General features: G+C 48.3%; 1 protein-coding gene and 1 pseudogene across 4 annotated transcripts in view; one reads left to right on the top strand and one right to left on the bottom strand.

Moving 5' to 3' along the window:
• Znf446 (zinc finger protein 446) overlaps positions 1-6,908 on the top strand; it is a 14,136-nt gene extending 7,228 nt beyond the window's left edge. The window contains exons 1-6 of one of the 4 annotated variants that reach the window (XM_021165985.2): positions 1,623-1,995; positions 2,768-3,148; positions 3,221-3,416; positions 3,655-3,749; positions 5,620-5,701; positions 5,893-6,908. In XM_021165985.2, coding sequence (XP_021021644.1) covers positions 2,807-3,148; positions 3,221-3,416; positions 3,655-3,749; positions 5,620-5,701; positions 5,893-6,449 — 1,272 coding nt within the window. In that variant the 5' untranslated portion in view covers positions 1,623-1,995; positions 2,768-2,806 and the 3' untranslated portion in view covers positions 6,450-6,908. Of the gene's footprint in view, positions 1-1,622; positions 2,373-2,767; positions 3,149-3,220; positions 3,417-3,654; positions 3,750-5,619; positions 5,702-5,892 lie in introns of those variants that run through there. The other 3 variants (XM_029480021.1, XM_029480020.1, XM_029480022.1) reach the window with 3 other exon arrangements.
• Positions 6,909-8,009: 1,101 nt separating this feature from the next.
• On the bottom strand, positions 8,010-9,565 carry LOC110297245 (annotated as a pseudogene).
• Positions 9,566-10,678: the final 1,113 nt, after the last annotated feature.

The following is a 10,678-nucleotide window of genomic DNA, read 5'->3' on the forward strand; positions in this document are numbered from 1 at the left end:
AAAAAAAAAAAAAAAAAAAAAAAAAAAAAAAAAAAAAAGATCACACACAGTTAGGCAAGAGCAACTGGTGACCAAAATGTCAAAATGTCTCCCCACCCCAACAGGAAACTTGAACACCCCAGTGTCATAGACCTACCTAGCTATCTGTTGTAATTTTTATTTTGTTACCCTAAGAGCTAGGTCAGTAGCTCACCACAGGCCCTCTACTTTAAGACAGCTGGGGGGAACTTAGATCCTGCCTCAAAAAATAAAATGTTTCATGGTTACATTGGCCAACCCAATATAACCATTATAATTAAGGACTGAGTTGGGGCTAGCTCAATGATAGTTTACCTATTAAATATGTGGTCCTAGATTTAATGGCTTGAACAAGGGAGAAATAAAGATGGAAATGGTCATGTCAAGCCCAGGGGTAAGATGTATACCATCACAAGACTCAACCAGGTCTACCCTGAGGCACATAGAAGGCTTAGAAACCAGCCAACCAGGGAGGGGAACACTAGAACAAAGGTGCTTCCAAGAGAGCTTTCTGGGAGCCCCCTTAGAGCTTCTCCTCAATAGGTAGGTGGTGAGAGTTGTGTCCAGGGAATCTGTAAAAGACAAATTCTACCGACATAACTGCTCAGGAGTTTTGGATGTCGAGAACCGCTGTTCTCTGACAGTAGGTGCCAAGGAGGATCCTGGGAAGCAGAAGAAACCAGAGTAGGCAGATCGAGTTCAGGATTGAATGGTTTATATCACGGTCCGGCCACTTGATATGTGGAAATAAAACGAACCCCATCTGCAATTAAACTAAAAAGCCTCTAACTGTCGGATATGGGGCCCCATGCCTTTAATTTCAGCAAATTGGAGAGAGAGAGACTGGCAGAACTATTGAGTGAGCTCCAGGCTAGCTAGTAGGGTCTACAGAGTGAGTTCCAGGACAGCCAAGGACTTCTATTTTTTAAAGGCCCCTCCCCCCACCAAACAAACAAAATGCCATCAACTGCCCATTGGGAAAAAAATAAATAAATATAAGTCATCTACAAAGTGAGTTCTAGGACAGCCAAGGCTACACAGAGAAACCCTGACTCGAAAAAACAAAAAAACAAAACAACAAAAAAAAAAGTCTAATTGAGGAAAATACCTAATTAAAAAAAAAAAGTCATCTTGTCTAACTACATCCTCCTAAGTAAGGGTTGAGTATTCCTCGTAATTTTAATCAGAAACCTCCGTCCTTATTTTCAGTAATGTTATCTGAAGACTATTAGTGAGGGTTGGTAATGACATGGTTACCTCCTCTGAGCACTTGCTCACCTGTGGGCCTATTGCCGCCACAATATCCAGGGAGCTTAACGGAGATCCGATGGAGGCCATACTGAGTTTTTCTCGCCCAACACCGCCTTTCACCTGGATTCCCAACGGGATTGTCTAGAACAGTCTGGACTCAAGAGGCCAAGGAGCCTCCACCTAGGCCTTCTCCGAGGCAGGGGGACCCTTACAGCGTAACTCAGAGAACAGCAAGAGGCCCCAAGTTGTGCGCTAGCTGTTACCTAGGAGACACAGGAGCGACAGTCCTTCGGGGAGCGCTAGCTCTGATTGGTCAGGATGCCTCTCTGGCCAATAGAAACCAGGTCCGTTGTGCACATGCGTAAGGAGGCTAACCCACAGTCGGGTCCGTCCTACGTGAGCCCTACGGCTGCGGTTGCAAGAGAAGAACTGCTGCCAAGTCAAGAGAGGGAACCCCCCCCCCGGAACTCTGCGGCAACGCGACCCCAAGGAGAGGAGCGAAGAGTCTCGCGCGTAAGAGGCCTTGGAAGCGCGCTGTTGTTCTTGCTGAGGCTCACGGGAGACGTAGTCCGAGCGAAGGGGGCCGATCCTGCGGAGCAGATGCAGGATTGGCCGGGCTGGTAGGGCAACGCGCGAGGCGGGGCGTTCTGTGAGTGGCAGTGGGACGTGCTCGGTGTCACTTCCTGGAAGTGCCCCAACCTCCTGGGGCTCTCCCACGCGTCAGAGGTGAGCTCACTCCTAGCTGGGCGGGTGCAGCTCCATAATCTAGCTCCTCGGGTCACCGAGAGCACCCCCCAGCCGTCGGACCCACCCCTTTCCTGTGTCAGAGCCTGACACTCCAACTCTTGAGTTTCTCCAGAGCAGGACAGATGTCCCAAGAGAGCCGATTTAACACCAGAATCTTAAGAGCTGGGACACAGGTTCCAGTTTACGACTCCACACAAAACGGGGCTGTTTGATTTTGGCTTTTGTTTCAGGGTTTCACATGCGTAGTAGGCTGAGGAAGTATGAGGCATCCACAGTTCAGCTCCGGTCAGCGAGCTGTGCCTCCCAGCCCATAATAAGCTCCTGGCAATGCACCCAGGCTTTCAGCTCTGCCCCAGGTCTTGTACCTGTGTCTCAGAGCCAACTCTTCAGCTAGCACAGTGGTCTGCCTCCTGTCTGAAGCCTCAGGGCTCCAGGTCACCCAGGATGATGCCCCCCCCCCCCCGTGTCCTGCTTGACCCTTTGTCTACTGGATGAGCCACTTTCATCTTCCAGCAGCCCTGTGTTGCACCCAAATGTTTGAGCCCGTCATTTGCAGTTTTCTAGAAGGTCCCTGGACATTCCACCCAGTCATTTATCTTCAAAACAAAATACAACTGCTCAACTGCTGTGGGCCTGCACCTCCCATGACCTTCTTTGAAGTTCTCCTGACCTCAGGGTTCTCTTTTCCGGCTTCTAGGAGGGGTCTGGTGTGTGTCTTCTGACCTTAGATGATATTCTTCCTTTTCTGTAGGTCCCTCTGTCGCCTCCAAAAAGACCCTTCAAAACAAGAATGCCATCTCCTCGGGGTACCCCACACCTATCCCTCAGAGACTCCAGGACCACCCTTGAGGAGCCTGAGGCTGCACGACTCCGTTTCCGGGGTTTCTGCTATGAGGAGGTTGAGGGACCCCGAGAGGCACTGGCCCAGCTTCGAGAGTTGTGTCACCGGTGGCTACAGCCTGAGTCATCGTCCAAAGAGCACATAATAGAGTTGCTGGTTTTGGAACAGTTCCTGGGTGTGTTGCCCCCTGAGATCCAGGCCTGGGTTCGAGGGCAGCGGCCAGGAAGCCCCGAGGAGGCCGCGGTTCTTGTTGAGGGGCTGCAGCAGGATCCTGGGCAGCTGCTGGGCTGGGTGAGTGAGATGACATTAGCTTCTTAGAAGGACAGATCGAAGGGAGAGCCCCTGTGACATGATTCTCTTCAGATCACAGCCCATGTCCTGAAGCCAAAGATGCGTCCTCTAGTCCAGAAGGAGTCCTCAGGGAGTCACCACATCTCAGCAGCAGCGGAGGCCTCCAAGGCAGGCCTTGCGGAGGCACCACTGGAGGCCAGGATAGATCGAGCTACCCAGATCAGCTGCAGTGTGAAGGAGGAAGACAGTGCTGATGGGCAGGAGATGGGTGAGGGGATGCAACATCTGAACTTCAAATCCCTGGGGTGGGGATAGGGAGAGGGGTGAGGTCAGAGTATGGTGTCAGGGCTGCAACTCCTAAAACGAGTCTGACAATCCCAGCTGAGACAGGGACTCTGGAGAGACCATAAAGCTGGGTCCCTGAGAAGAATGGGGTGACTTCCCCCATGTCACATGGCAGAGGCAGGCCAAAGGTCAATTCAGTGACAACTGCCTCTCTTTCTCAGTATCTCCAAGTGCCCTCCTTTCAACCCAGGATTCCGAGGGACATCTTGAACATCAGGAAACAGCCTCCATATCCTTCCAAACAGGAAGGACCCAGGTAAACAGCCTCTCGCAGGAAATGTAGGCCATGTGTGGGGGAGGGGATTATCACTGGTGGCTGGCTGTGTTCTGCCCTGTAGTTTTTTAGGATCCCCTGCCAGTGACTCCTGTGCTTTTTACTACTTCTGAGTAGTAAATACCTTCCCTCCCACCAAGTCCTAAGAGCTGAAGAATAGACCGGTAGAATTGAACTAGAAAGGATTTAGGCCCCAGGTCCAGGGTGTCTAGAACTGGCAGGCATGGCTTCCTCACTTCCAGAGAAGTCAGTTACTGGGAAGGTTTGTGGTGTGCACAGGCCATGAGCCAGCTGTTATGTGTACGGTTGGAGAGGTGTCCTGCAGTCCTGAGGTCAGATCAAGATGCTCTTCCCGAACGTTCCTCAAATCCCTTCTACTGCTCTTCTCAGTGTACAGTGGCAAGGAACCTGAGCTTACCCCGCTACCTGAGTGTATATAGTTAATGTGGAGGGGGTAGGGATCTGTGCTCTCCAGGTTCCTTCTGCTTCTGAGCCCCTCCCTTCCCCAGTAGAATGCCTAGTTAGGGTGTGCTTCAAGGTTAAGAATCCCTTCTCTGATCTCTCTCTGGTGTCTTCCTCCATTCCAGACAGTAGTACCAACTCTAGATGTAACTGTGGCTGCCACCTCCCTTTCTCCAGATTTGCTTTGGCTTGTCCTTCGGGGTTTTTTCTCAACCTATCAAAGACCTATATGGCAGATTTCGGGGCAAGGAATTTTTTCCTTGGTAAGGCCACCATAGGACCCTGTCTTGCCACCAAACTACCTCTCTTCAGACCTTTCCAGCTGGTACCAAGCACCTAAGCTTTCTTTCTCCATCACCTTTGCCTACTCACCTCATCACAGTCCTAAAATTCCTCCTCCTCTTCCTCCTCCTTTTTTTTTTTTTTTTCTTTTTCTTTTTTGGTGTGTGTATGGGAGGGCAGTTCAAGACAAGGTTTCTTTGAATAACAAGCCCCAGCTCCGGACTGGCTTTGTAGACCAAGGAACTCCCGAGTGCTGGGATTAAAGGTATGTTCTACCATGCCCAGCTTCATTATTCTTTTTTAATCTTAGTCTTCCAAGCCACCGCACCTTGCTTTTGTTTTTGTTTTGTTTTCTCTCTCTACTCGGCCCCAAATGTCCTGGATCTCAGTATGTAGACCAGGCTGGTCTCTGCCTCTGAGCACTGGGATCAAAGAGTACACCTACCATACCTGGCTCCTTAGTCCTCTTTCTAAAAAATAAAATAAAATGAAATAAATAAAGGTTTTTCAAATGTAGCTCACTTGGTAGAGTGCCTGCCTAGCATGCATTAGGTCCTAGGTTCTATCTCCAGCACTGCATAAACCAGTAATCCCAAAACTCAGGAGGCAGAGACTGGAAAATCAGAACTTTCAAGTTATCCTCAGCTACGTAGTGCATTTGAGGCCAACCTGGGCTACATAGACCTACTCTTTCTCACACACACCCCAATAAAGGCCAAAGAAAAGTCTCTCACCCCAAGGAAGAATTTTCAGTTTTGCTAATCAGTCTTGACAGAAGGTAGCTGAAGCTGAGGTAGTCTCCAGACCTCTTGTTGACTTCCCATCACATCCTGTTCATAGTGTAGTGACTAGAAGGATAGACAGCCACTGTGTCTTTCTCCAAGACCTACCCACAAGTTCAGTCCTCTGGCCATCAGTGAGATAGACCACTGAGAAGACAGGGATAGTAGGTTGGACAGATGAAAGCTGACCCAGAACTCACAAATGCCAGTACTGGCTTGGTCGTTAGCCTGCTACAGATGGAGATCCAGTAACCTGCCACCCACGGGGTAGTGGGTAGGGGTGTGAGGCTGCCTGGGAAAGGCAGTGACTACTTGCATCCTTGCAGGAGTGGAGCCTGTTGGACTCATCACAAAAAGAGCTGTGCTGGGGTGTGATGCCGGAGAAGTACGACACAGTGGTGTCCCAGGGTGAGGATCAATGGCCTTCCCTGTCCCATCCTCCACACACCTCCCACATGTACTAGGCCCTTACTGGGGCTCCCAGTGCAGTGGCCCAGCATTCGGCTGCATCTCTCTTCTACCAAAAGGTGCCCATCCCCATACTTTTGTGTAAGCCCCCATGTGTCCAAGCCCCCAAATGAATGTTCTTTCCACCCTAGCAAGCCTGCCGCTGCTACAGCCAGAGACACATGTTGACTCTGAGCTGAGACCAAAACAGGAGATGCCACACGAAGGACCAGAATCCCTCCGGAGCCATCCCCCAGAAGTGGGAGCCATTGCAGATCCAAGGCTAGTTCAAGCCACTCCAAGTGAAAGACAGAGCCCTTGCAAGGACCCTTCAGTCTTGTCTCCCACACCACTGCTTGAAGCCCCAGCTAGGCCCACACCTCGGAAGCTGTACGTTTGTGAGCAGTGTGGCCTCAGGTTTGATTGGAAGTCAGTTTTCATCATCCATCTCCGCACACACAGGAGTGGGCCAGGCCTGGAAAGACCATCACAGGTGGCCTGGGAGCCAGCCATGAAGCGCTCCCCTGGCCTTCGGGGATACACATGTGTGGAGTGTGGGCGCAGCTTCAGCTGGAAGTCACAGCTGGTCATCCACCGCAAGAGCCATGCAGGCCAGCGGCGCCACTTCTGCCGGGACTGTGGCTGTAGCTTTGACTGGAAGTTTCAGCTGGTCATTCACAGGAAGATCCACCAGCCAGAGGGTCCATGAGCAGCTGGAGAGGCATGTCTCACCTTGGATTCCTCCACCCGTAATGCACCACTTCTAGCATCCTCTCTAGCCAAGAGGAGGTCCTAAGGTACCCCAAATAAGTCAGGGATTACAAGAAGATTGCCCTGTCCAACACCAGACTATCCAGTATAAGGAGAAGAGGCTAGTCCCTTCCTTTGGCTCCTGCTTTGTGGAGCCAGGCCTGGGTTCGATTACTAACCTATCCAGCTTGTGCAAAAGGTGGACACTCCCTACTTCAGGATGCTCGAAATTGCCTCAGGTCCCTCCTTGCAGTGGCTGGGCAAGAAGCCTCTGTAGAAGGTACTGGAAACCACAGTTGCCTTTCTCTCCTGCTGCATGGGACCCTCAGACAAACATGCTAGATTTGTTTGTATTGTTTTTCGAGACAGGGTTTTTTCTGTGTAACCCTGGCTGTCCTGGCACTCACTTTGTAGACCAGGCTGGCCTCGAACTCAGAAATTCACCTGCCTCTGCCTCCCAAGTGCTGGAATTAAAGGCATGTGCCACCACTGCCCGGCTAACATATTAGATTTTTAATGTAAGCTATACGTCTATAACAAGAATTTCTAAGTAAAACTCTTGACTTCTAGCTTCTACTGACCAAAAGAGCAGCTGTGTGTGCTGGCTAGCAGACTACAGGAACCATAGGGCAGCTGAGCCCTAAAGGCCTAATTAGTAACTTCTCTCCTCCAGCCTACCTAGTTTCCTAACCACACACATTGCTCCCCACCCCTCACCCTGGCCTTTGAACTCCTGAACTTGAACTTGGATGAACAACTGACTTTCCTTTGGGAGCATGAGAGCACATGAGTGGATTCTGAGAAGTTAGATAACTCATGGGTACCTCAGGCCATGCATGCCTCTGGGTGAAGGCTACACTGCACATGGCCAATTAAACTGGAAGATAAAAGGTCATTCCTTGCTGCCCAGGGAACTGTGACCCTCTTAACAATCACTCAGAATTTTTCAGTGCATGGTGCCCTATTAACTATGCCTGTAAACTCGGTAGAGCAAAACAGATTTACTTATTAATTGTTCCAATGTCAAAGCATTGAAGCTTGTCTCATTAGATCAAAGACAGACTTACCCTGGGAGCTACCTGAGACCCTTGGCTTATGACCTCTTTTTCCATCTTTAGCTTGTTGACCTTGTTGAATCACTGATACTCTGATTTCTGCTTAAAGGGCCTTTGAATGGCATGGGTCCCCTTAGATATTCCAGGGTGATCACCTTAAGCTCAGATGATGAAGTGGGAGCTTTTCTTTTGTTTGAGACAGGGTCTCCTAATGCAGCAGCTGCTGGCCTCTAACTGGTGATCCTCCTGTCTCAGCTTCCTATGTGTTGGAACTATAGGCTTGTACCACCAAGCCCAGGTTGGTATTTTAAACTCTCTGTATATATGTTTAAGACAGTCTCACTTTAATGCCCTCAAACTATCTGTAGTCCTTCAACCTCAGCCCCTGAGTGTTGGAATTAAAGTTGTGTGTCACTGTGCCAGACTAAGACTTTAAATACTTTTGATTTTTTTTTTTTAACAAAAATGCTTTTATTACAAATTTCTGGAAATTAGAAAGTACATACTCCAAATTCTATTTACATTATTCCTCAGCCCTGGGCCTCACAGCTTGAGGCTTCTAAACTTCACATAAATCTGGATTGTCGTACATCCTATATACAATTTAAAGGTTAACAAGTTAGATTTCTCAGCACCAGAAAAAGTTTAATCTTAAACAAAAAATAGCTTTAACATCTGTTGTGTGGCATCATGGACAGCAAGGGCAGCATACAATGTAAACTGTCCTAATTCTTCCCGATTTTAGCATTCTCAGAGGGATCCCATCTTTGATAATGGCAGAAAGTGCAGAGACATCTGAATGGCTCACTGTCCCGTTCAAACTCATTTCCTTCAAGCCTTCTTTGTCTCTGCTCAATCCGAACAAGTCTTCTCATCTTTGCTATAGGGTCTTTCAGCACCAACAACAAAGTGCGGACCCTTCTCTTGGGAAAGGCGCTTTGAACTTCCCTCCGGATTTTTTCACTCTTGTTCTCCACAGGTACGGCTGCAATGCGGCTCCGTAGACTGCGCCGACGTGCGGACCGCTTGACACCGGGGTTTAGGGTTAGCTTTTTCATGACCTTTACTAGTGTTTCTGGTTGTAGGACCTCTGTATCATCGAATGAGTCCTCTTCATTTGTCTCCTGAGGAGTTTCAGGGTCCTTCATTGGGTCGACTTTCTCCGATAGTTCCTCCATGGCGATGTGATGGGCAGAAGCCTCAAAAGCTAGCTCGGAACAAGATTGCTTAGTCTTTGAAAAGACCTAAGACTTCCAAAACCCAATTAGCAGTCCATACTTTTGATTTTAAAATTTCGAAATATGGAGCAGGATTCAGTGCTGTAGGCAGATCTCTGTTAGTTTGAGGTCAGACTGCTTTACATAGTGTGTTCCAGGACAGCCAGGGGCTATTGTGAGACCCTGTCTTAAAAATAAGTAAAGAGAAAAAAAAATAAGTAAAGAAATAAGCAGATAAATTCTGCAGATGGGCACATCAAAGTGTCGTCTAGAACCCTGAGTTTTCAACACTATCCATTTGTGCTCACTAATCCAGTTTGTTGATGTTTTAAGGGTGTGTGGGTATGTATGTATGTATGTATGTATGTATGTATGTATGTGTTTACATGCATGGAAGCCAGAAGAGAGTATCAGGGTCTTCTACTTATTCACCTGCAGTGACAGACTTGAACTCTGGTTCTGATGATTTCACATCAAGTGCTTTTAACTCCTGAATCATGTCTCCAGTTCATGACATTACTGAAGCACTTGCTTCAGTCTGAGTCCCTCCTTGCTGCTCCCATGCGCCTCTTCCTTCATGTCCCTGCTCTACCTGCACCTCTCATGAGTAGTCTGAGTTTCATGTGTTCCTTAGACTGCTTGCCCATTCATTATCTTTGTCCTAGACAACTGAAGAACAGTGTCAGTTCCTACAGCAAGTTCCAGAACCTGATCTTCATAGGTTTTGTTTGACACACACACACACATTGTGTGAACAGTGTTCTGTCTGTAGACCTGGAGGTCAGAAGAGGGTACCAGATCTCATTATAGATGGTTATGGGCTACCATATGGTTGCTATGAATTGAACTCTGGACCACTGGAAGAATAGCCAGTGCTCTTAACCTCTGAGCCATCTCTCCAGCCCAAGACTGTCTTAATTGTCAAACTGTCTGTGTTTGTCATAGTTGGTCATGGAGCAAACCTGTAATCCTAGCAGGCGGGAAGATCAGGAGTTCAAGGTCTTTCACAGCTACATAGCAGGTTCCAGCCTGTGTTAACATGAAATCCTGTCTGATAAAACAACCTCAAAATAAAATAATAAAATCGATATCTTTTGGTGGTTTTTCTAATCATAATAAAGTTTGAACAAAAGACAAAGTGCAAAGTATTTGGGGGGTGTGTGTGTGAATAAGTGTGGTATATGTGGGTACAAATGTGTCCAGGTGTTGGGTGGAGGCCTGAGGTTGATATTGGGAATCTTCCTCATCCTTCCAATTCATTCTTTGAGGCAGGGTCTCTCAATCAAATCTGGAGCTTGCTGATATGGCTAGTCTCACCACCCATTTTTGCTCTGGGGATTATCTCTGAATTCAGAGCCAGGGATGACAAAAGGAGCCACCCAGCATTTATGTGTAGGTTCAGGGAACCAAACTCTTGTCCCCTTGTTTGTACCATGATCACTTTAAAAGATGAGCCACAATCAAACAGTTATAAATTCTCTTGGGGAAGAAAAGCTGCAGGGGCTGGAGCTCAGTGGGTTAAGAGCACACTGTCTGCTCTTCCAGAAGACCTACATTCAAGTCTTAGCAATTGCATGGCAGCTCACAACTGTCTATAACTCCACTCCAGTTCCATGAGATCCAGTGCCCTTTTCTGGCATTTTCTTATTTAGTGATTGAAGAGGGAGGGCTCAGCCCATTATGGGTTGTACCACCCTGGGCTGGTGGTTCTGAGTTACAGAAGAAAGCAGTCTTGGGGGTTGACGAGATGGCTCAGTGGTTAAGAGCACTGACTGCTCTTCTGAAGATCCCGAGTTCAAATCTCAGCAACCACATGGTGGCTCACAACCATCCGTAACCACATGGTGGCTCACAGATGGTTATCTGTATAATCTGATGCCCTCTTCCAGAATATTTGAGGATAGCTACAGTGTACT

This window comes from Mus caroli, chromosome 7, assembly GCF_900094665.2.
Source record: "Mus caroli chromosome 7, CAROLI_EIJ_v1.1, whole genome shotgun sequence".
NCBI lineage: Eukaryota > Metazoa > Chordata > Mammalia > Rodentia > Muridae > Mus > Mus caroli.